Here is a 24,708-nt window from a genome sequence, read left to right on the forward strand (position 1 = left end):
CAAGCAATGACTCCCACCGATGAATTCTTTTCTCAGGCGTTCCTAAGATGTGGAGGTGAGCTCTCTCACTAGGACACCGCTCTCATTTGTGAAAGTAAAATGAAGCCAGCACAGAGACGTTGGAGATGGTGTCTGGAAAAATCCGGTAACTGAAAAGTAAGTATTTATGACGGTCCCCATGAAGGGATACTGCTGTTTTCTGGTACTTCTCTCTGGGAAGCAGCTGTTCCTGAATGTAACTTGCTTCTCCATAAGCCTGGATTTGTCCCTTATTTTTGGATCAAAAATGGATGCAAATCTATTTGTGTTTTGGCAATGCTTTTTTACTTTATTAGCTACCCATCATTCATGCTAGATCTGAGTTGAGTGCAGGAGGTTCTGATCCTGACTAGACCCTGGGATTTAGGTTAGGGTGGCATTCTGTTCACCCAGCTTTGCCCATTTAAAAGTTAGGAGGGTTCATCTGACTGGTCTTAGTCACCTCTTTTAAGATAACCTGAATGCTTGTCAGGAAGTCCCACTTTCCCTCCACTGAGGGTAAAGTCTAGGATGACATCTAACTTGGGGCATCTAAGTTAAGGCAAGGGATTCCCAGGCTCTTCTTTTTTGTCTCCCTGTGTTCCTATCTTCAGCATCCTCTTCAGTCTTCTCCACTCACATCTTACTGTTCCACCCTCTTATTATCATAAGTTATTTACTCCTTCAAAACAGTGTTCTCCACTGCAATTCAGAGTTGACTTTTCAGCACCTCCTAAAATGCACCAGCTCCCTTATTTTCTTCTCCTTCCTTGAAAATTAGGAGCATGACAGATACATACTTTGGAAACAGGACACGTGTGACGGAATTCATCCTCATTGGCTTCCTGAACCCCTTTGAAGTACAAGTCACCTTGTTCATGTTGTTCTTCATTGTCTTTCTGGTGACAGTGGTTGGGAACTCTGTTATCATCGTGTTAACCTGCTCTGACTACCGTTTACAATCACCCATGTACTTTTTCCTTTGCAACCTTTCCATCATTGAAATTCTCATCACTGTGACTGTGGTGCCCAAAATGATGGAAAACTTCCTCTCGGAGAGGAAGACAATTTCTTTTTATGGTTGCCTGGCTCAGAGCTACTTTTATTTCCTTCTGGGCACCACAGAGTATGTCCTGCTCGCTGTCATGTCCTACGACCGTTATGTGGCCGTATGCTCCCCACTGCACTATAGCAACATCATGAGAAAGAAGGTCTGTATGTGGCTGGTAGTGGCATCCTGGCTGTGTGGATTTTTCTCCATTTTGGTCCCCACAGTGATGAAGCTTCAGCTGCCATTCTGTGGTCCCAACACCATCAACCATTTCTTCTGTGATAGTGCCCCTCTGCTGCACCTGGCTTGTGCTGACATCCGGCTGCTGGAGTTTATTGATTTCATCATTTCACTGCCCATTCTGCTAGGTTCCCTGCTGCTGACTGTCTTCTCCTACTTCTATATCATCTGTGCCATTATCCGCACCCCTTCTGCCACAGGCAAGCAGAAGGCTTTTTCCACCTGTGCCTCTCATTTTACTGTGGTCACTATCGGCTATGGCACCTCAGTCTTTATTTATGTCCGTCCCTCTCAAACCAACTCCATGAACCTAAACAAAGCAGCATCTCTGCTCACCACTGCATTCACTCCGATGCTGAATCCTTTCATATTCAGCCTTAGGAACCAGAAGGTCAAGGAGGCATTAACGGACTTAGTCAGCAAGTGTGTAGGAGCTCACGGACTTGGCCTGAATTCACGGAGGGTTTGAACTTGACTCCGCTGGAAGACTCACAGGTATGTGCTCAGAACACACTGTTTTCTTGCAATGAAACAGCTGACAGTATCCATAAACTCATCATCTCTGATGCTGCCCAGGCTGCTGACCTCCTCCCACAACTCCTTAGCTTGGCAGCACAGCCCCTCAACGAGCACACATCTCCTGCAGGCTAGAAAACCGTCTCTCACTGCTCAAGCCTCAGCAAGAGGCCCCAGGCACTCCCTGCAGCCCAAGACCTGCTGAGCTGCATCCTCCTCCTGGAGCTCCGTCTACATCAAAGCCTCTGACGTTGCAGGGTCAGTTGCTCCAAAGGCTATGGGGCACTGTGCCCTGTGGCACATCGCTACCATAGCTGAGGGTGTGTATCCTGTTCTGGGCAAAGGTGATGGTCCCCTTCTCTGTGCCCTGCTGCACAAACTGCTGCGCAAGCTGCTGTGTCTGTTGCCTGCCTCTGTTAGGTGCACTAACAGAACACCGACAGCATCCTGGGCTGCATTAGGAAGAGCATCTCCAGCAAGTCCAGGGAGGTGACCCTTCCCCTCTACTCAGCACTGATGAGACCACGCCTGGAGTGCTGTGTCCAGTTCTGGGCTCCCCACTACAAGAGAGACATGGGCATATTGGAGCAAGTCCCGAGAATGGCCGCAAAGATTGTTAAGGTTCTGGAGCATCTGACATACAAGGAGAGGCTGAGAGAGCTGGGACTCTTTAGCTTGGAGAAGAGAAGGCTCAGAGGCAATCGTATCCATGTTTATGAGTATCTGTAAAGAATAAAGAAGGTGCAAAGAAGACGGAGCCAGACCCTTCTCAGTGGTGCCCAGTGACAGGAGCAGTGACAAGAAGCAATGAGCACAGACTGAAGCACAGGAAATTCCACTTGAACACAAGAAAGCACTTCTTTACTATGTGGGTGGCTGAACATTGGAACAGGATTCCCAGAGAGGTTGTGGAGTCTCCATCTTTGGAGATATTCAACACCCAACTGGACAATGTTCTGAGCAACCTGCTCTAGCTGACATTGCTTTGAGTGGGGGGGGGGTTTGGACCAGATGATCTCTGGAGGTCCTTTCCAGCCTCAACTATTTTATGATTCTGTGATTCTGTGACACTTGAAAAGCCTCCAGCAAGCCTGTGAACAGAGGCTTAGTTCAAAAGTAATAAACCTAAAATGTAGGTGTCCACTTATCATTAAAGGGCATGATTCATTTAGCCACAGATGTCTGTTGCCATTGGAGATGCCCTGGGACACCTGAGATATCAAATGGAGCTGACAGAGATGATGCTGGGCCTTGGGAGACTCACGCTGTTCTGGAACACCTAGCTGAAGACCAGGGGAATATTTGGGGAATCTCCAACAACAATAGGCACCTGTGCTTAGAAAACAAAAGCCCACCTAAGTCCATCCAGGACTGTCATCAGAGCTTAGGCGCCTCCCTCCCAGGTTGACACCCATGTGGTAAACACCCAAAGGCAGATAACGTAAATCCTGCCCTTCAAAATCTGCTCAAACTGCCCAACCAATGTTGAGCGGGGTTATACCGAGAGGAGATAACCATTCCATATGATGCTGCAACCAGGTAGGAACATTTAGTTGAGGGTTGTTATTAATTAGGAACAGCACTGATGTCGCGGATGAGTGAGGAGTGATGCACTTCACTCGTAAGAGAGAAGCAGCAATATATTTTATTGAGGTAAGATTGCACTGCACACAGAAATGCTTTATGCTGTTTGAGATTCCCTGGCTTCTTCAAGATATCTGCACAAGGCTGGCAGATTGTGTGCAGGTTCCACAGAGTCCCATGCTCTTTTGGGTGCAATACCCTGCGGTATAGAAATGGTACAAGGCACCTACATTGGGCTGAATCCTATCCAAAATGTCCAGCTGTTCTCTGGATCAAGCTAGCACCATTGCATAGCAGCCTTATCTACCTTGTAGAGAAAAGCTCTGGCCTGCTGTCCTATCTTCCACCTCATAGGCTCAGAGTGTGCTTCATAGGCTACTGTGTATGTCTTTGGGATGCCCAGGGTTAAGGTGATGACACTTTAAAATTACTCACCATAAGCAGAGAGGAAGAACAGAACATTTTAGGCTCTAACTGTGGTCCTTCTAGTCAAAAGAAGAAGTAAGAAAAAATTGAATGCTTTCCTGTCTTCACTCCATCTCTCTCTCTTGGAATATGCCACTATTCATTGCTATTTAGAAAACATGACAAAAGTTTCATACATATGTAGGAACAATTTTGAGGATTGAGGAAAACATTTTTCAGGCTGATCCTGATCATAATATGTTTGCCTTCTTTATTCCAACTTATGCAGTAGGTGTAATTGCACAGTTTGGGCTAGTGGTCTAGGAGCGTATATGCTTGCGTTCATGAATGTATACACACAGAAAGCTACTTAATTGATAATCATCTTAGCTGGAAAGCTGTTATCATGAAGCAGAGTGAAAGCATTCTGGAGACTGCTGAATTATGAAGAAAACCATAACTCTATGATGATCAAAGACACTTTTCTCCATTGCATCCCTGCTGGAAACAGGATGATTTACTTCTGAAATTAATGGATCCAGCTGGTTTACCAACAGCTGTTCACATACCTGATACCCTGATGTCATCCAGTGAATGTTTTCACTTCACTTGAAATCTCCTTTCACCAGATTTGAAAACATTCACTTCACTTCAAGTAGCTATCACTGTAGCTGAACAGGTTATCCAGGGCTCCGATACTGTCAGCGAGAAGGAAAAGGCGTTTCTAGGGTGACCAGTTCAGCTTAAGACATTTATCTTTTTGATGAGTAGAATTTGGTGAGTTGAAACCTAAGGAAGTCGCTAAGTTGTTACATAAACCCAACCCAATCTACCTGTGTGTAACAACCAGCGTCACTTAACACCAGTTCATCCTGAGAATTTATTTTTCACTTTGTACAAAAAAATAAACATGAATTCTTATTCCCACTTTCTGTCTTCCAGCAATGAAGAGCTGATTTTCCCCTGTGGGAAAATAGTTGGAATGAGTAAAAGTTAGGTTTTCCTCATTTCACTTCTGTATGTTTATCTGTAAACTTGGAAATTGAAAGGTTTTTTTCACTGTTTGGTTTGGTATGTTTTTTTCAAAAAAAAAAAAAGAATTTCTCTACAATGATATTTTTAAAGAGTTTTCTTTTTTTAATGGAACTTTCCAAAATTCCCCATTTCTGTTTGCCAAGAGAAACAAGGAGAAAAGTGAGCTTTCAGAACCATCCCGAATCCCTTCTACTCATTTAGCAGAGGGAGGAAGCCATTTCCTTGTGAGCTGCCGGGTAGATCCAGCTGTGCGGGGGCAGTCTGAGCACATGTTTGGAGATAAAAAGAAGAATCGGATCCTCCATCATTACAATTCTCCACGGTTTAAATGAGCCAAACCATGAATTCTCATCAGGCTGTTTCTGTTGAAAATTCCCTGTAGCAGGCAGATGGAGATAAAGCTTTACACAGTCAGAAATACTGAAAAGAAGCCTTGAACGAGCATCTCTAGATGACCGTATGTGACAACTCAGTTGCTGGTAGGCATTTAAGATTCATTCATGATAAAGGCAGGTCTCATTCAGTTGTAAGTAGTTTCTACATTCCTCTGAACAAATGTCTGCTTCGATGTGGGAATTGCACCCCAGTCTCCACTGACCGCACTGACTAGTTCTCCATGATCACTGTGGTGGGAGTGCAGACACCTTAGGTGGGTTCGAGACTAGCGTAGATTTCGATGCACCTCCCCACAAGTCTGCCATGGGAACGCCAGTTTCAGTTGCCTCCCCATTGACATTTAGCACCATCGGAGGTGTTTCAGGGATCCTGCCTGCCCTCCAGCTGCTGCTCCGGAATGGCACAGGTCTCTTGTAAGTCATCAGATGCTGTGACTGCAAGGCGGCCAAAAGAAGGTCGGATACCAGCAGAGAGAGACACTCAAGGTTCATAAGGAGTTAAACAGGACAGATTTAATAAAGGACTTGCGCTCCAGGCTGCACAGGGAGACCCAGGAACCACGAGGAGGGGTCGCCGGCAGGAAGCTGCTGGAGGTACGAGTCGGATGCACAGGCAGGACGCACAGGTGGGACGCATGAGTGGGACTCGACTTGTTCATAAGGGCCCCTTAAATCTCCTAGAACTATTTCCTTATCTCAGCTGTGCTAATCTTGAGAAATTACTGTGCGGGAAGCAGCTAGAAGTTGTTGACAAAATGGAATGTGCATGCCTGGCCCCGATGGGAATTTGGGCAGTGTGCAGTTTCACACGCTGGGCCTGCTACCACCTACTCTGCCAGTCACTGACTCCTCGCCAGGTCTTCCGCAGGTCTTCTCACTACACTCCACCCCTTGACTGACAGAGATGTGGTACTGGTGCCACCAGTGTGCGGACAAGGTTCAGACTTGCCTTTCTGGTATTAGCCTAACTAAACAGCTAAGATGTACAAGCAACTAAATCATAGCGAATATACATACATACAGTAAATTATAACCTGTATGCACACAAAAGTGATCAGCCCAGAGGACCAGGAGCGTAATGTATTTTTCCCCATAGTCCTTAATTTGACAGCCATGATGACAGTCACTGCCAGGGGGTGTCCCACACTGATTCTTTGGACTTTACATCGTGTAGTCCTTGAAGTAGGCTCTTTATCTTGTGGATGTTGGGTTTGATGCGCTCACCACAGTTCTGTCGGTGTCCCAACTGCCATCAGCATACAGGATTAGGATGGAGAGCAGCAATGTCGCGGCTCCGTTCGGCATATTCATCAGGTCATGGTTGTCTGAGCGAGAGTCTCCTAGAGGGGAAATAGACTGGGACACTTTCCCCTTTAATTAGTCCCGGGTGGGTGTCTCCTGGCCCATCAGCAATAATTTTCCCTTCCGGCTGTTCAGATTTAGCCAGATCATGCACCCACACAGCACGCCCTGTAGATTCAAAACCACCTGGTTGCAGGGTGAGCCACAAGGAATCTGTTCCCTGGATAGTGGGAACCCCTATCTGCTCACATATCAGCTGGGCTATTTGGTCTCCCTGTGTACATCGCAGGGGTTGGGATCAGGTGTAATGGATCGCAACCTTCACCTCCTCAAGGTGGTTTGAGTAGATGACTCCTGCCTTGATGCCCCCCCTCCTGGAGAGCTAAACTAGTACAGGGCACCACGTGACCATAATACCCTTGAGGTATGGTGAAGGCCAACACCAAACTCACAAGATGACAGCTTTCCGATTCTAGGGTTCTTTCTTTGTGCGACAGTCGCAGACCCAAGCCTGCACTGCGGGGCATGGCTTGCCTGGGGAGGCAGGCTCGGGGGTGCAGCCGTTGCACTCTAAGCACACACGGCCCCTCCTTGGATTCCCCCTGGACATGAGCATATGGGGTAGAGGCACGCGCTGGGCGGTCACTGAGGCAGGCAGTTGCCTGACAAATGTTTTGCTCCAACCTGTGAGGGTACCAGGAGGGGACAGTTTGCACAGCTGCTCTTTGAGCAGCCCGTTCATTCGCTCTATCAATCCTGCCCCTTGCGGATGGCAGGGTATGTGATATGTCCAGGCTATTCCTCTCTCTCCAGCCCAATTTTGAATGTCATTCCTTGTGAAATGAGTGCCCTGATCACTATGGACTTCCACCTGGTAGCCATATAACCCAATCAAGCCTTCTAATGCCTTAATGGTGTGAGCCTGGGTAGCTGCGGCGCAGGAGTGGGTGTACAATAGACCAGAGCAGGTATCTACAGAGCTCAGGACATATCTGTGCCACTGGCTCTCCAGTAAAGGTCCAATATAATCAATTTGCCAGACATAGAAAGGTTTTTGTCCTTTGTGGCTATAATGCTTTTTGGTTTGCAATTGCTGTGGAGCTGAGCGGGTACAAGGGGGGCAACGCTGCCTGGCCTGTTTTTGTGCCGCTGGCAGCTGCCCCTCTGTGCACACTGCTGGCAGGGCAGTGGGTGTCGCGGGTCCCCCCCTGCACTCTCCGGGCTGCTCGCCGTGCTCACCCACCCCCGGGGGCTGCGTGCGCTGATCTGGCTGAAGCTGCAGCCACCACTGGAGCAGCTCTGCACTGGGTTTGCCGTCCACCTCCCCCCATGGCACGCCAGCTTGCAACAGGTCTTGGGACATAGCGCCACGACTCACCCTTTCTTTCTTTTTCATGTTCACACTTTCCCAACTTCCTATCTCTGCTAACGGAGGACACCTCTGCTAACTGAGATGGAAGCGCTGCAACTTCCCCCACCATACCTGCCCCCCCACCAATCACAGGTAGCACCATTGCTTTAAGATGGGGTGGGGCAGTTTGCAGCATCCTAGTCCAGATGGTTTTGCTCATGGGGATCTGATCCGGTCTGGTAAACTCAGAGGAGTAAATTCCGGACAGCATTCCTAATTGCCGCAGCTGGTTTATTCCTCTAGCCATAGCAGTCCACCTGGTGAGCCCGTCATCGATGTCCACAGCAGTCGGCCAGGTTCACCGCACCATGCCCAGCACCCACTCCATTCAGGAGGGAAAATTTTCCGGTTTTGCTGCTGCAGGGTGCGGAGGGTGTTGCACATCTGGCATCCTGGCACAAAGCCCCCGTCTTATCCAGTTCCCCTCTAGTAAAATAAACCACATCTGACCCAGCATCCCACAACCTTAACAGCCACTCTAGTAACCCTTCACGGGGCTGCTGCCTGTAGCGCCCCTGCATATCCTGCAGCTCTGATGCTTTAAAATCACTAGTTGTTGTGGTCCCTTCAAATTGGCTGCATGCAGTCCACTAAGCCGCTGCTCTGCCACCGGCCAGGCAGCTGCCTCCCCCTCATGCTCTGGGTCTGACTCTGAACCAGGGAGGTCATCACAGTCCCAGATATTGCCATCCCAAATATTCATTCACCACTTCTAATTTTTCAAATATACTTCAGAAAGGAAACAGATGGGTCTTTTCTAAAGTAGTCATAAATGCACTCTGTAGTACTGAATACACCCTTTTTGACAAAAAGAAATGAAAAATGGAAAGGCTACATCTCTGATTACTATGGTATACTGAACCAAAGTTAGTGTAAGTCTGTACTACTTTTAGAATGACAGCGTATGAAGCAAAAAAAAAAACAAAATAAACCATGCATTTCTCTTTAATGGTAACTCCTTTATACAACTAAAATTGGAGACCATAAAAACAAGCACTCAGAAGTACCATCTTCTGCATCTGAAATATAGTCTATCCAAGAAAGAAAACACATGGAAGCTAATATCAAAGGTAATTCACAGGTGGTGGGAAATGCAAAGAGCAACAAAATCCATTTTGGTGTTTACAGAATGCTTTGTCTTTTTTTTTTTTTTTTTAATCTATATTCTCCATGATTTCCAGCCCGTATTTGATTTGGGCCTTCCTGTCCCGTGAGCTGATGCTTAACCAAAGATAGAAGACATTCCAGGTCTTTTGTGAAACACATATAAATATGCAGCTTAAATGATTTAGATCATAATAGGTCACCTTTCAGGAAGGGTTCCTTGGAGGAGTTTATTGAAGATAACACTTCTGAGATCTGTCAAATCCCAAGTTTTCTTGGACGAGAGGCATAGCAGTTGCCTCTCTCTCCTGTTAATAAAGGCTTATTGGGGGGTAGTAGCAATAAACATGATTGGTGTGGACACTCTTTTCTTCTAATATGGCAGTATTCTAGAAACTCTTTCCTTGTAATGCAGTAGTATCCCCCACTTAGCACTTAATTAACCATCCAAGTAACTCCCCAGTGCAGTGAAATAAGGGGCTGGGGGGGCGGGGTGGGCAGACAGGGTCCTGATCTCTCCCTGTCAAAGGGCTCGCTCCTTGGGCATCTCTGCTGCAACCTGCACACTGCGCACTGCCCCGGGCACCAACACAAGACAGCCAGGGGCTGACATCCAGGAGGAGACCACAGAGAAAAGTCTTGACACAGTGAGATATTTTTCTCTAACATAGTTAACAAGGAAACGGTCTTGTCATGATGGAGCGCTCAGAGGAACTCTTGTGAGTGGCAATGCCACGGTTGTTACCTTTCCAAATGGGCAAATAAGGAAAACTTCCCAAGACAAAGTATTTCTTCAGAAAAGAATTGGCCTCTTACAACCACTTCTCCCAGATGCACATACTACAGTGAGTGAGGTTGCAAGGCCTCAGAGCTTATTATTGAGCTGAAAACAAAGCAAATCCCAACATTGCTTTTGGACCCTGAAAATACTCGCCTGATGCTCAAGCACTTTCCTCTAAGTCAGCAAGAAATACTTGTAGGGTCATAGTTGAGGATCAGCTTGCAAAGTTGAAGCGTTTTATGCAAATAACTCTGCAAGGCTCCCCCCAGAGTTATGGTCCTCACCTTTGCACATGCTCCTCTCTTCCCTGAGGGAGTTGTTTCTAACATGGCAGGTCAGCTGTCCATCTCAGCTGAGCACATTTCGCAATGTGTCACTAGGTTGGCTGAGGCCTGCAGTTTGTGAAACTCTTGCCAGGATCTCCTGCCAGGATGACCTAACTAAACCCCCAGGTTCAGCTGCTCAGAGACAAGTAGCACCACCAGCACCCAAGCCATGGGCCTGCTGCTGGTCTATCAGCTGCTAAGGCAGGAGTGACCTTGCATGCACATGCCCCAGCCAGGAGCCTGCTGCTAGCCTATTGGAGGCTGAGACAGAAGTGACCTCCCAAGCAAGAACACAAACCTTCTCCATCAGAGAAGCTGAAAGGCCATCAGCAGCCGTGTGGGCTTGGGAGATTTTAAGATGATCTCCTCTGGCTGAGCAGCTGATAGGCCAGCACTTGGCTAATGCTTGGGGCAATTGGTTGTGAGGTCACTTCTGCCTGAGGACCTGATAAACCACCAAGAGGCACAGGGCTGGGATGTTGATGGCGAGGTCATTTAGAACTGAGCGGCTGAGAGGCCAGAAACAGTTGCAGGGCTTGGATGGTGACTGTGAGATCACTTCTATCTCCGCCGCTGACAGGCCAGCAGCAGGCACATGGCTCACATGATGATTGTGAGGTCATTTCTGAGTATGTGACTGGATGGAAGCAAGAGCATGCTGATGTCATTTCCCTAAGAGAAGGAGAAAGATGAGCAGCAGGCCCCTTGGCTTGGCAGGTGCTTATGAGGTCTGTTGTGTCTGGTCAGCTGAAAGGCCAGCAGGAGGCTGATGGGTGGGGACATTTTTGTGAGATCAGTTGTGTTTCAGAAGCTCATAGGCCATGAGAAATTCCAGAAGAAGAGCCCATGTGGCATGGGAGCAAGCCAGGAGGAGAAAACCCATGCCCTGTGATCGGTGGCAAAAATGCTGTGATCGGTGGCACAAGGTCCAGTGGTGGCCAGTTACTAGCAACATCCCTCGGTGATCAACGCCTAGGGCAACGCTCTCTAACTTCTACATTAATGCCATAGGATGGAGCACACTCTCAGCACGTTTGTAGACAATGCGCAATTGAGGGGAGCCCCAGAGCAACCTCGTCCAGTTCCCTCTGCTTTGAGCGTGGGGTGGGACTAGGTGACCTCCCGAGGTCTCATCCACCCTAAGTGCTGTGATTCTGTGAATCTTTCCTGGGAGATCTCGGTAAAGGCAGCATAGGCAGAGGAAGAAGAAAGGACAGAGAGGCAGAAGAAGAGATAGGAAATATGTCAGTTTAAAAATAGTACTTCCTCAGAACAAAGTTTCTCCATTCAGAGTGTTGGGAAGAAAGGTCTCGGCATGACTGACTGTACCTGCATATATATATGCAAACACAGGGAGCAAATACTATAATTCATGCACATGGTCTTGCCACTAAAAAAGAAAGAAAAGCTTCATTAGAACTGAAAAAAATATCTGAACTTCTGGAAAGGAATATATAATTTCTTTTCCATTTTTGTATGGAGACATTTTTTGGATAGGTTTTCAGGCCTTTATTCCTTTGCCCACATAGAGGGGCTATTGCTGCCCGAAATGCCCAGGGGTACCTGTGTTCCCACGTAGTGCTGGGAAATGTGACCCAGGGCCTGCAGGAACCTTTCTGAAGCATTAGCTGGTCACCAAGAGAAGTCTCTCAAGACCTCTCAGGAAGAAACCTTCTTTCTCTCCCTTGACTAAAAGGGAAGTCCAGACAACTGCATTAGACAGAGACAGCTGCACTGAAGGGCTCTGGCATCGGGTGAGACCTGTCTCATCCCTGTTGTCACCTCAAATGGAGTTGCACTTCATTTACTGTGCAGGGAATGCAGAGGGAGTGCACCTCGATGTTTAGGGACTCCTTTAAGACATCACCAAAACACAGGTGTGCTGAGATTTGTGCAAATTTGGCCATCCAAAAACAGAGTGTTTCATTGAAGCTGGTTGCCCTGCTTCCCCCTATCAGGCGAGAGAGCTCGACACCTCAGAGCAGGAATGGCTCTGCCCAAAGAGTAAGGAGTTGCATGGACTGTCCCGGGCAGGCAGTGGTTTGGGCCACTAAGCTCTGTGCGAGACATAAAAGTATTTCTTTTTAATGGTGTGGGCCTGATTACAGCAAAAATGTTTAGAAAATGTCAATAAAAATGAAACAAGAAAGAAATTTTAAAAAGGATGTAAACAAGGAAATGTTTAGTCACACTTTTCAGTTTTTAACATTCTTTGTTCTTATAGCCCTCCTTGATTATGTTTTTGTTGTTGTTGTTGTTGTTGTTGCTGGTGGTGTATTTTGTTTCTTAATATACTGGTCTTCAGAGGTGATTTTGGTGGTCTTTGTTAAGGAAAGTGATTTTCAGAATTGGGGTGGGATGCTGTCACAGGGTCATGGACGTCTGGTGCCATTGTAGGTGCCCTGGTCCCTCCTGCCCAGCCTCCTTCTGCAGCCCTGAGGGGCTCTGGTGTCCCACAGGTCCCCTGTGAGAGTTGCCAGGCCCAGGCAGGTACCTCAGAGACACCGGGGCCTCTCCAAGTGCTGCTGGGTGTTTTTTGGGTAGACACCTGAGCCAGGCCTGGAAAGGTGAAGAACTGTTTTCAACATCCAAAAAATGTGAACACACTTTCATCAGCAAAAAATGATTGACTAATGTCAATGTCAATGTTTTCCCATGATGAAATAGCGGAAATTTTCAGGAAGAGTATTAATCTCAGGAGAAGAAATGTTGATCTGTCCCTCTCAACCTGCATTACCACTGCTCTGTCCGTTATGCTGTGGATGTGGTCTTAGTAATCTCTCACATATTTGCACATGTCCTGATTCAACTGATCATTTCTAAAGGCATCTTTGCATCAGACTGTCTGGACTTAGGCGCTTTCCATAGCTGCCCAGTTTTCCTCCTCCCCCCTTTACTCTTTAGCCATTCAGATACCTCTCAACTCTCTGGTTGCTGCTCTGAGCTTCAGAGGGTCTGAAGCTTACCTCGTCTTTCAGGAGTCGTATTGTCTCTTTAGCCAACTCCTTAGTTGTGTTTCCATCTCTCCTTTCCTATCCATCTGTCAAAAACATCTCAGGGAAAGTTTTTCTTGTGGAAAGTTGACCTTACTGGAGGCAGCTTGGCCTTAACATATAGTTGGGGAGTGTATTTTATATTTTATTAAATTCTATCACCTGTTGTATTTGTTTATTTGCAGTTAAGAAAAATCCTCCTGTGTCTACAACTATTTCTCTAAGGAAAGCAGGTGGGAATCAGTACATAGGAGCTGTAGCATTCAGCTACAGACTTGGGTGGAAAAGGTGCGCTCTAAGCCGCCAGTGTCTGATGAGGGAAATGGCAGGGCTGGGGAGGTGAGGAGGAAGGCTGTCCGTAAACATCTCACATGAAGGAGGCTGCTTTTCCTACATGTCCAGACTTCCTTAGGGAAAATGAATTCCCTTCTTGTCCCTGGCCACGTGTCCTGCCCAGTTAAGAGATGGGAATGGGGCTTCCAGAGTGAGACATTGCCACCTCTCTTAGAAAAGCACCCTCTGATGTGACAAATTGCAATGCTGGAATGGGTCTCTCTTCAGCATTTAGAGAGAGACAAAAGATTATTTTAGTCTACCTCAGTGAATATTTCCCCGGAGGAGGGAGTACAAAGGACAAATTAAGTCACATCTTCAGCTGGGCCGCTGCTCCCAAGGGGGGCCAGGCTCCTGGGACAGAGGGAGCTCCTGGCAACCTGGCAGCACTGCTGAGAGACAGCTGCGTGCAGGAGCAGCTCTTCTGCAGAGAGCAGCAGGGCTCCAGGCACTACCTGCAAGTGCCAAGATGAGATGAAGAAGATGAGCAAGATGAGTGAGACAGAAGTTCATGGCAATCAGGAGTGGGTAGACGGCTGAGAGCTCACTGGAGGAGAAATCTTCACAGCCCCTAACACAGTAAGTCTCTGGCTGCAGGGCAATGCAGCTGAGGCATCCTGAGGTTTTCTCTAAAGCTAGCACATCCCATGGCTGATAGGGTCTGTCAGGATGGGCATCCCATTCCCTCTTGTGTGGGGCAGGAGGTGTTTTAGAGCAGGGATTCCTAGCCACTTCTTCAGAGGGGAAACGGTGTCCTGTTGCCTTCTCCCAGGGACGCTGCAAGGGTGTGAAGCAGGGGTGTGCACACAGGTCTGCCGAGGGCTGTAATTCAGAGCAGTGTCCCTGTGCCCCAGGGTGCTGTGTGTCCAGGACAGTGACTCTGCCGCCTCTGAAGGTCAGTACTCAGCCTGCCTAGGGAACTCCCCACGGTGCTGTGGGGAGAAGCTCTGGGTGGGATGATTGACTGCCAGCAGGACATGTTCATTCTCCTGTTGAGAGGGTGCTGCATGGGTCAGGGCTGCTCTCAGCTTCGGCTCACCCTGAGAACATTTCTGGAGGGGGCTTTCCAAAAGGAAGCTCATCTCCTCTCCCAGCACAGCCCTCAAGACTGTGGGGTCCAGGGCATGAGCTGTTTCCTTGCAGATGGACATCTGGAGAGGAGAAACTCCTGAGTGTCCCCTGTCTCTCCCTCTTCCTTCTTCCTTAGCAGAAACATCATGCTATTGCTGTGTGTTTCCCCACCTGTCCATGCTGCCCTTGTCCTTCCCCTTGGACTCTCTGGGCAGGGGCATTTCAGAGGCAATTCAGACACCAATCCTGCAGGTGCTGCCTTGCAGACATGTCCTTGGCACTGAAGTGCCCAAGTGCCCCTCTAAACTGTGGGGCTCTGGGCAATGCAGTTTGGGGGCTGGGAAGGAGCCAACTCTCTCTTCAGGACACCCCATCTTTAGGATGTCTGACTGTTTCTCGGGGGTGTCCGACGGCTTCAAGCTGCCCTCCAGAAGGGCACAGTTCTCCCATTGCATCTGTGTGTTATCTAGGTGCCCCATGCAGAAGCCACCTAGATGCTAAGGCTGTGAAAATGCTGCCTGTGGGCAACTAGCATGACCCCGATGTCTTCCTGGCTAAAAGGGGAGTACTGAGACCTTCCTCAGATACTCTGAGAAAGGCTCCCGGGCTTGGTGATCTGCATTTTGAAACTCAATTCCTCTGCTCTCAGCAGTGTCATTTCTTTTTTGGTAACATGAGTGCAAATGTCCTCCACCTCAGAGGTGCAAGCACAGGGCAGCTGGGAACAAGACTGATGGACATGCCAGCTCTCCTCGCTCTGCACTAAAGACAGAGTGAATCCTTTGGCCCTTCAACTATATGAGTGGATGAAATCTGACTAAAACTGTAACTTTGAAAGTTTAGTCACCTGTGCTCCCATGTCCCCACTGCTGTGGGTCAGGACTGCCCCCTCTGGAGCCCATGGGAAGAGGCCCCTGCTCCTCCCGGCACACTGAGGCAGCACAGAGGGGAGCTCAAGCCATGGAGCTCAGTGACGGTCCTGGCAAGATGAGGAGAGATAATGTGTATGTTTGGAGGGGCTCTATGCAAAAGTTTTGCTCATACAAAACTGTCTCATGTCTTCTCAGTGTCTCCTCTTCCTTGGATAGTCCCCGTGGGCCCTGAGGGAGCAAATGTCCAACAGCAGCTCCCCCACTGAGTTCCTCCTCCTGGCATTTGCTGACATGTGGGAGCTGCAGCTCTTGCACTTCTCGCTCTTCCTGGGCATCTACCTGGCTGCCCTCCTGGGCAACGGACTCATCATCACTGCCGTAGCCTGCAACCATCGCCTCCACACCCCCATGTACTTCTTCCTCCTCAACCTCTCTGTTCTGGACCTTTGCTCCATCTCCACCACTGTCCCCAAATCCATGGCCAATTCCCTGAGCAACACCAGGGCCATTTCCTACTCAGGATGTGCTGCCCAGATCTTTCTGCTTGTCTTTTTGTTCTCAGCACAATATTCTCTTCTCACAGTCATGGCCTATGATCGCTACGTTGCCATCTGCAAACCCCTGCACTACGAGACCCTCATGGGCAGCAGAGCTTGTGTCAAAATGGCAGCAGCTGCCTGGGCCAGTGGTTTTCTCCATGCTGTGCTGCACACTGGAAACACTTTTTCTCTACCACTCTGCCAAGGCAATGCGGTGGAGCAGTTCTTCTGTGAAATTCCCCAGATCGTCAAATTCTCCTGCTCAGACTCCTACCTCAGGGAAGTTGGGCTTATTGTGCTTAGTGCCTGTTTATTCTTTGGGTGTTTTGTTTTCATTCTTCTGTCCTATGTGCAGATCCTCACAGTCGTGCTGAGGATCCCCTCTAAGCAGGGACGGCACAAAGCCTTCTCCATGTGCCTCCCTCAACTGGCTGTGGTCTCCCTCTTTGTCAGCACTGTCGTATTTGCCCATTTGAAGACCCCCTCCATGTTATCCCCAGCTCATGATCTGGTGGTTGGAGTTCTGTACGTGGTGGTGCCTCCAACACTGAACCCGCTCCTCTACAGCTTGCTGAACAAGGAGCTCAAGGAGGCCCTGAAGAAACTGATTCCACTGGGACAATGTCAGCACCAGTAACTGTCCCATGTGCATCCACTCATCATTAGCAGGGTATCTGGCATCAAGGTTCTGTGTTCTGGTCTTTCTTTCCTACTTTTCTCTTTTACATCATTGTTAAAAGAACAATCGTTTTGGTTCCTACCACCCCTTCTCAGGAAACTCTCATCTGAATCTGACGCAGAGACCGTGTTGAAGCAGGAAGCCAGGCTTCCCCCTTCATCAGCAGAGATGGGGGAACCTCGGAGCCCGCTAGTCTGAGCTCCCTCAGATGCCCCCAGTGCAATGAGGGGAGTTTCCCTTTGCAGTGTCGCTTTCGGCACTGACACTGAGGGAGTTCAGGGGAACAGAGTCAGGCTCGGATGAGCACAGGTGGGCTGAGACCATGGGTCCCATGTCCATTAGGAGAGCTCAGCTCCCCTGGCCACAGTCACACTGTGATTCCACTGCCCTCTTCTGTAAGGCTGGCAGCCAGCTGTCACTGTGGGTTGGTCCCTTGCCTCTACACTGCTCCAACACTCAAAGCAGAGCAGGAGCGGAGAGGAGGGGAGGGAAGGAGAGTCCGGACACAGCTTGTGGGGACAGAGCCTGTGCTCCTCACGACCATCCCCCCACTGCCACAGCAGGAATTTCTGGGTTGCAGCCTTTGCATGGGACCAGCAGCTTTCCTGGAGACACATCCAGCAAAGCCAGCAGGACTTTCTCCTTTCAGGGTTATTCTCCCTATTTCCACCTGGTCCTGCTGTGCTCTAGTGTGGCTATATGGGCTAAGCGCTCTCCTAACGTGGTGGTGGTAGCATTGTGCTTCCCTGTGCATTCCTGTGAAGACAGGCAGGAGCAGGCTTTGGGCACCTTTATGCCAGACCTGGCCTCCAGAACAACATTTCTATAATAAAAGGGGATCTCCTCTGTGATGTGCCTGAAGTCTGGCCTTTCTTCAGAAGGGGGGAGTAAAGAATACTCCCAAGGGATTGCACCACAAAAGGGCTTGCTGTTCTGCTTGTGAACTCCATGGGCTCTGGAGGACAAGCTCAGAGTCTCCAAGTGATCTGTTAGGGACCACGGATTGGATTTGGGGCTCATTTCTCAGTGACCAGTGCCAGTGGAGATGGAGAACGGTCTCTGAGTTGCCCACCCAGGGCTATAACACAGGTGACAGTGCTGATGGAGGATGGCCACACTTCTGGAGGGGAATCTGAACCCCCAGGAGAGCTCAGGGGATCTCCAGGGACAATGTGTGCCTGTGGGTGGGCAGTGAGTGGAGCCTCACAAAGTGAGAGACAGTCCATGGTGGAGTAACCAGAATGTACAGCACTAAATCCAGGTATGCACAGGGAAAGGAAGGCTCTGCAACCCGCGGAGAGGCAGTGGGGACCCCGGAGGCAGTGGGAAGGGGGCCTGGAGAGGGATTCGTGCACCCTCCGTGAAACACCATAGGCTGGAGTTAGTGCCCACCCAAACACATCTCCTGCCATTGCAGACACCTTGGGGTCACTCTGAGCACTGTCCATGATCACAGGCACGTGCCAGCAGTGTCAGTGGTGGTGATGCCTGTGTGGTTGGGCCCTCTTGCCACCTGAGCAGCATGGCCAGTGCCGAGTCAGGAGTTCCCCTGTGGCCCCACAGTTCGCTCACGCTGCAGAGCAGCAGTGGCAGCGTGGGGCCCTGCGGGGAGCACCAGGGAAGGGTGCAGGCAGGGCTGGACAGGCCAGCGTGGACATTCGCATGTGGGGAAAGGCTCTGTGGGGAGCAGGGATGTCCCAGGAGAAAAGCAGGGCAGCATTCAGCGATGGAAAATGAGAACGAGAAACAGGTTTCTCTGTGGCGCAGCTCGGGGCAGGCTGCTCTGTCCCTGCAGCAGCAGGAGGTGCTGGAGGGGCTGCAGGGCCAGGGCTCTCGTGCTGTGCTGGTCAGCGGGGTGGGCATGGAGGGTCTGCAGGCAGACAGGGAGGGGGATCTGCTGGACACAAGAGCAGGGGAGACAGAGTGACGGGTGTCATTGCGGGGCCTCCTCCCCCTTGCCGGGGAGCTGCTGCCCTTGTCCTTGGGCCTGGCCTGAGTTACGCTGTGGACATGCCTGTGCCTGGCCCTGCCCCTCTCAGGCCCTCACCCAACGCAGTCCCCGTCCTGCTGGCCTGACTCCCCATCTCTACCTCGGACATACCTGTGCACTGCAGTCAAAAGGAGTTATTTGGTTTGAACCGCTATGCAGGTACCACTGCACAGAGTGTTATCTGGATGAAAAAGTGAAGGCAGCCCCTTGGGTCTGGTTTTACGATGGGCAGTTAGGAGAGCAGGGCTTTCTGTATCACAGCTCAAGTGTTTATGCACCGTTTGTGACTGGGTTGCTGCTACAAAGAGTATGCTGTCAGGAGCAGCAAGAGCGGAGCTGCTGCGTACGGGAAGGGGATCTGGGAGCCGAGTGTGGCGGCAAGGCAGGCAGGGCAGTGACCCACTGGCGAGAGGTGCCGTCCTGCAGTGCCCAGGCAAGAGAACAGAGCAGGTTTGGGGATGGTAACCAGCATCAGGCATGGTCCAGTGATCACCAGAAAAGACCATAGGGCTCCAACCAGCCCTGCTTGGCATGGGAGGTTGCACTAGAGATCTCCAGAGGTCCCTTCCCACCAAAACTCCTCTGCCACTCAATGAATGGAAGGACCATGGGCACAGAGACAGGCTCTGCCTGTTCCCCCAGGCTGCTCTGCCAGTGGGTGAGAGGCAGAGCCCTTGGCCATCCCCACGCTTCCTCGTCCTCCTCTGCCTCTGAGCAGGACATCGCCTGGGTCCAGATAGGGCCCCGCTCATGGCCCCAGCGCAGGTTGCTCCCTGCAAAGGGTGAAACCCTGACATTCCCAACACGGAGCTGACGCCAAAGCAGCATCCAGAGCCCAGCCAGCCCCAGAGCCATCAGCCCTCCCTGGCCCAGCCACAGGGCCCTGAGAAGGACTGCTCACCCTGCCCCACTGTCCCCCTTTCCCCTGTGGTCAGCAGCAGCTCTGCCTGGCCAATGTGGGGACTGTGGACCCCACAGGACTGGTGTCCAGCGGTGCCGGGGCACTGGGCAGCCCTGTAGGCGTGTGGGGTGTTCCCCGCTGTGCAGGCACAGACGTGTGCAGGTGAGCTGTGCTGCCCCAAGGCAGGCAGGCAGTGTGGCCAGCAGTGTGGCGTTGGGGGGCTGTTGGGGACCGCCAGCTCTTCCCCCACCAGGGCCTCTATCAAGCACTTCGTGGAGGGGTCGGGAAGGAGAAGGCTCCCTCCCGATGCTGCTGGCTGTCTGGTGAGAGCTCAAGTGGGCTCTGCCAGATGGGGATGCTGGCAGGGCCTGGGACGCTCTGTTTCCACCCTGCCCCACTCCCAGAGTCCAATACTCTATGACCAGGGTCTCTTACTTTTCCCATGCAGAGAGGATGTAATGCTTAATATCAAATGTACATATCTGAAGACATTTGACATTACATGTGATTTGAATTTAGCAGAATGATACAGCTATATACTGAAATCACAACACACGTCTAACTTAAACTTAGCAGAACATTGCAATTGCAATATACAGTTGGGACACAGTGCAAATGTGATTCCCATTACTGGTCCCTGTAACATGCTGGAAGCCATGGAGGCTCACGGGCATCTCCCAAACACAAGAGATGGACACAAACCGGGGGGGACATATCCATAGCTCCGCTCCATTCAGCCCACAACCTGCCAGGCCCCTGCATCTCAGGGCACAGAGCCTGGCACCCAAGGGGGGGGGCTCACCCTGTCCCACAGCACAAGTCTGCATGCCTGGGAGGAAGTGCCTGTGACTCGGCCTCTCCCTTCCCACTGACCATCATGGGAGGCTGGGGGACCAGCTCAGGCCATCAGGGCTCTCAAAACCTGAGAGAGTCAGTGAACAGACAGTCATCTGCAGGGAGGTGAGGGGAAGCCCATGCATGGGATCTCTCCTCCTGACTTTTCCTCAGGAGTTTGGAGGAGTCCTGATGATTTCTCTGCCTCAGTTTCCTTTTCAAAGGGGCATGTCCCAGGTTTAGAGCGAATGAGAGTTATGGGGAGAGCCACATGCCAGAGGAGTTTTCAAAGTTTCCAGGAGCTCAGAGGTTTCATTCTCCTGCCAATTAAGCACTGTTCTTTCTCTGCAGTCCCTGGGGAGAGACGAGCTGCAGCTTTATCCTTCAGAGACTCCTTAGTGCTATTAACCCCAGGACAGTGTGGAGAGCAGGGGGCATGCATGTGCTGCTGGACACATGCCACAGGAGCTGCTAGAAGAAGATGGCAAGGGCAGAGCAATGCCTGAGCCCTGGGACAAGGTTTGCAGAGAGCTCAAGGAAGAGAAGGACATGGTGGGGAAGAGACAGGAGCTGAGACCTCAGCTTGATCGTCCTTCCCAGGAACAATCAGCACAGAGGTCGTCACATCATCCTGAGGATTGCAGCTTTGTGTTGTGTCTTCTGAGTCAGGTCTGTTCCTCTGGAGCTGGTGAGGTTTTGCATGGTGGCACCTCTGGGCAAGAATGGTACGGGCATGTCCTTTTTTGCATGTCTTTCCCCCACCATCTCCCTCTTCCCTCTACGCATTTCCTCGATTCCCTTGTTTGATGAGCAGAGTGCTGGTGAGCTTGCCAGTGGGTGCAGAGTTAGACTTTATGCCTTTGCTGCTCCTGGGCCACCCCAGAGCCCTGCCGGGGGCACCCACACCTCAGCTGGGAGGTGGGATCCAGGTAGAGGGCTGTGTTTCTCCAGCAGGGAATTCCCTGGCCATGCACACGGGCATATCGCAGAATCACGGAATCGCTGAGGTTGGAAGGGACCTCTGGAGATCATCTAGTCCAACCCCCCTGCTCAAGCAGGGTCACCTAGAGCACATTGCACAGGATTGCATCCAGGCGGGTTTGGAATATCTCCAGAGAAGGAGACTCCACCACCTCTCTGGGCAACCTCTTCCAGTGCTCTGTCACCCTCACAGTGAAAAAGTATTTCCTCATGTTCAAATGGAAGTGTCTGTGTTTCAGTTTGTGCCCGTTGCCTCGCGTCCTGTCGCTCGGCACCACTGAAAAGAGTCTGGTCCCATCCTCTCGACACCCTCCCTTCAGATACTTGTACACGTTGATAAGATCTCCTCTCAGCCTTCTCTTCTCTAGGCTAAACAGGCCCAGCTCTCTCAGCCTTTCCTCATAAGAGAGATGCTCCAATCCCCTAACCATCTTTGTAGCCCTTGGGCATATCTTGGGCATCTGCCTTTAACAGGAGGGGAACAATGCTTCTTCCCAATCTCACCCAGCACTCACCATGGAGACACCCACCCCTGCTCCCAGCAAAGCTGCTCAGGGAGCCTCGCGAGTACAGCTGTCAGGGCTGAGGTCCAGCTGCTGGGCTGCACCGCGAGGCAGCCCCAAAGCCCTCAGAAACCATTGCTGAGGGGGGAACTACACAAAGCAAATGATCTTCCCTGTGCTCTTCTCTTCCACCCTGCTCAAAATCTCTCTTGCCCATATTGGCTGATCAGCTCAGGTGTCCATCTTCTCTCACATCTATCTCACTTGTCTCTCTCAAGCCTGTGGGGGCCTCTCTGAGAGCCCTCTCACGCAGTCATGCTGCATGGTGCCATTGATGTCAACTCCTGATCCACACACTGTCAAAGGAAGCATGCAGCCTGTCCCTTCCAAGACAAGTGTTTCAGAGAGCTGAAATCAGCTGTTTGGTGCAGTGCCCCTCCTCCTCCTTTGGGGAGAAAGGGCTTCTGGCATGATGTGCTCACATAAAGGGAATTTCTTGCCTGGTAGGGACTGTGGTTGCTCTTCAGAATAACTTCAGGTGTAGGAGAGACCCTGTCACAGGCTGAGCGAATGCTTGCTCTCCTCTAACTCCCCCCGCAAGCAGGAAATGAGCACCTCCGTGGAGCAGCTCACCTCTGTGGTTCCTCTAGAAGGGGCTTCTCTTTAGATACACAGCTTAAGTCTCCGGGAGAACCATATTCTCTCCTTTCCCTAGTCCTGGAGGCCATAAAGCGGACACAAACACAGTCAGAGAAGGGCCAAAGTCCGTGTTTTCTCTGACAGAAACTTCCTCCACGATTCTTTTATACAAGAACAAAAGAAAGAAATGAATCCTCTTTCTTGTAGGTTGCCTTGCTGGCAAAAGAGGAATGAGGGACCTGCGGTGATTCATGGAGAAAGGGGAATGGGACAACCGCACATCACCAGTAGAGTTTCTCCTGTTGGGAATGGAGAGTGTCCCCTCACTCCAGACACCACTCTTCCTCCTCTTGCTTATGATCTACTTGGTCATCGTGTCTGGGAACATCCTCATCGTTGTGCTCGTGGTGGCAGACCAGCATCTGCACGCTCCCATGTACTTACTTCTTCCTGGGCAATCTGTCCTCCTTGGAGACTTGCTACAGCTCCACCATCCTGCCCCGGCTGCTGGCCAGCTTCCTGGCTGGGGACAGGACCATCTCTGCTCATGACTATATGGCTCAGCTCTATTTCTTTGGTTCTTTTGCAGCTACTGAGTGTTTCCTGCTCACGGCCATGGCCTGCAATCGGTACTTGGCCATATGCCAGCCCCTGCTCTATGCAAGCCTCATGACCTGGAAGGTCTCTCTACGGCTGGCAGCAGCATCGTGGCTACTGGGATTCCTTCTCACTACAATAGCCACTTTTTTCTTATCCCGCTTAAGGTTCTGTGGCCCCAAGGCAATGGACCACTTCTTCTGTGATTTTATCCCTTTGCTGGAGCTTACCTGCAGTGACACCAGTGTTGTCAAACTACTAGGTTTCACACTGTCTCTCTTGGATGTAGTCTCCCCCTTCCTATTCACACTGGCATCCTATGTGTGCATCAGAGCTGCTATCCTGAAGATCCCATCTAGTGTGGGCAGGCAGAAGGCCTTCTCCACCTGCTCCTCTCACCTCACCGTTGTCACGGTTTTCTATGGCACCCTCACCGTTGTCTACCTGATAGCCAGAACAGCCCCTCTGAGGCAGCTCAACAAAGTCTTCTCCTTTTTCTACACCGTCCTCACGCCCCTGCTCAACCCTCTCATCTACAGCTTGCGGAACAGGGAGGTCAGGGAGGCCCTCAGAAAAGTGGTCAGGAATGCTCTGGCTTGTACCCAGAGCTCATAGCAGTTTTGCACTCCTCTGTACAACACACTGCTGGTTCTGCAAAGTAGTAAAGTCAATATGGGAAATAGTAGGCTGCATATTAGGTAACCCCTGAGAGGAACACAGCAATGAGAATATTGGTGGAAAGCAGAAGGGAAGAGAGGATATTAAATCGATTAAATTGCATGGTTTAGAAGGGAAGGGAAATAATGTCCCATTCTTGTTGCTTCCTTGACAGACAAAGTGGTGTTGCTGTGCATGGGAAATTTTACAATGTTGTCTTTTTTCTTTTTTTTTTTCTTCCTCCTGTGTTGAGAGGGAATTCATCTGGGGTGAAATGTGAGCAGACAGGGAGGGAGATGGGGAGTGGCAGTACTTTCCTGACTGCAGGTTCCTTGGATGGGAGCCATTCCCTTCTGCTGTGACCACTTCCAGGGTAGAGGTTGGTGCCTCAGCCTGTAGCTCTCATTACACTACTGTCCAACGGAAATGCATATACTGCCCAAACACATGTTGGTGTCTCCTGTCATTTGTGACGGCCTTGAGTCTCCCAGACATTTGTGGGTTCCTGGCAGATAGCGAGGGGAAATAGTTGTTAAAGAATATTGGACTGAAGCTGTCTAGAGCTGATCGCTTAGCATAACTTGCTTAGCATTAGTAGCTGAATTTGCTGAAGTCTTAGGCCGCAAGCTGTGAACTTTCTCCTAGATATTACCTAGTTATGGGAAAGAGGGCCCCAGAGCTGGTTCAAGGCGGGAAGATAAAGAAGTTAAAACCGAGAGCAGAAGCTGCAACCTTGAAAATAGGATAAGAAGCAGCCTGCCTAGAGACAATGAAGGAACCCAATGAAGAAGGGGAAAACCCCAGGTCTAAATATTAATATTGGTCCAAACTATCACATGAGGGTGGGAATTTAGATTGTAAGGGTATAATTGCCCAGGGATTTCTTTGTTCGGGGTCTCTCTTCAGAGGCACCCAGCTCGAGCTGTAATTACTGTACGTGCATCATTAAAA

At 50.3% G+C, this 24,708-nt stretch overlaps 2 protein-coding genes across 2 annotated transcripts; both read left to right on the plus strand.

The window, feature by feature from the left end:
• Positions 1-803: 803 nt before the first annotated feature.
• Positions 804-16,613, plus strand: LOC136996331 (olfactory receptor 6M1-like). Its single transcript, XM_067317260.1, has 2 exons — positions 804-1,732; positions 16,430-16,613. Exons 1-2 carry the CDS (start codon positions 804-806, stop codon positions 16,611-16,613), a joined length of 1,113 nt encoding a protein of 370 aa, XP_067173361.1.
• A 6,141-nt stretch (positions 16,614-22,754) lies between these two features.
• Positions 22,755-23,715, plus strand: LOC136996332 (olfactory receptor 6B1-like). The gene is given in 2 exon segments (XM_067317262.1): positions 22,755-22,946; positions 22,948-23,715. Coding segments are annotated over 2 exon segments (960 nt in total).
• Positions 23,716-24,708: the final 993 nt, after the last annotated feature.

The sequence above is a fragment of the Apteryx mantelli genome, unplaced genomic scaffold, assembly GCF_036417845.1.
Source record: "Apteryx mantelli isolate bAptMan1 unplaced genomic scaffold, bAptMan1.hap1 HAP1_SCAFFOLD_34, whole genome shotgun sequence".
NCBI lineage: Eukaryota > Metazoa > Chordata > Aves > Apterygiformes > Apterygidae > Apteryx > Apteryx mantelli.

Excerpts from the sequence above, each read along its gene's own strand:
- LOC136996331 (XM_067317260.1), top strand. The coding sequence starts at position 804 with ATGACAGATACATACTTTGGAAACAGGACACGTGTGACGGAATTCATC. Across the intron at positions 1,733-16,429 it reads TTAACGGACTTAGTCAGCAA|CACTGTCGTATTTGCCCATT; the intron begins GTGTGTAGGAGC and ends CCTCTTTGTCAG.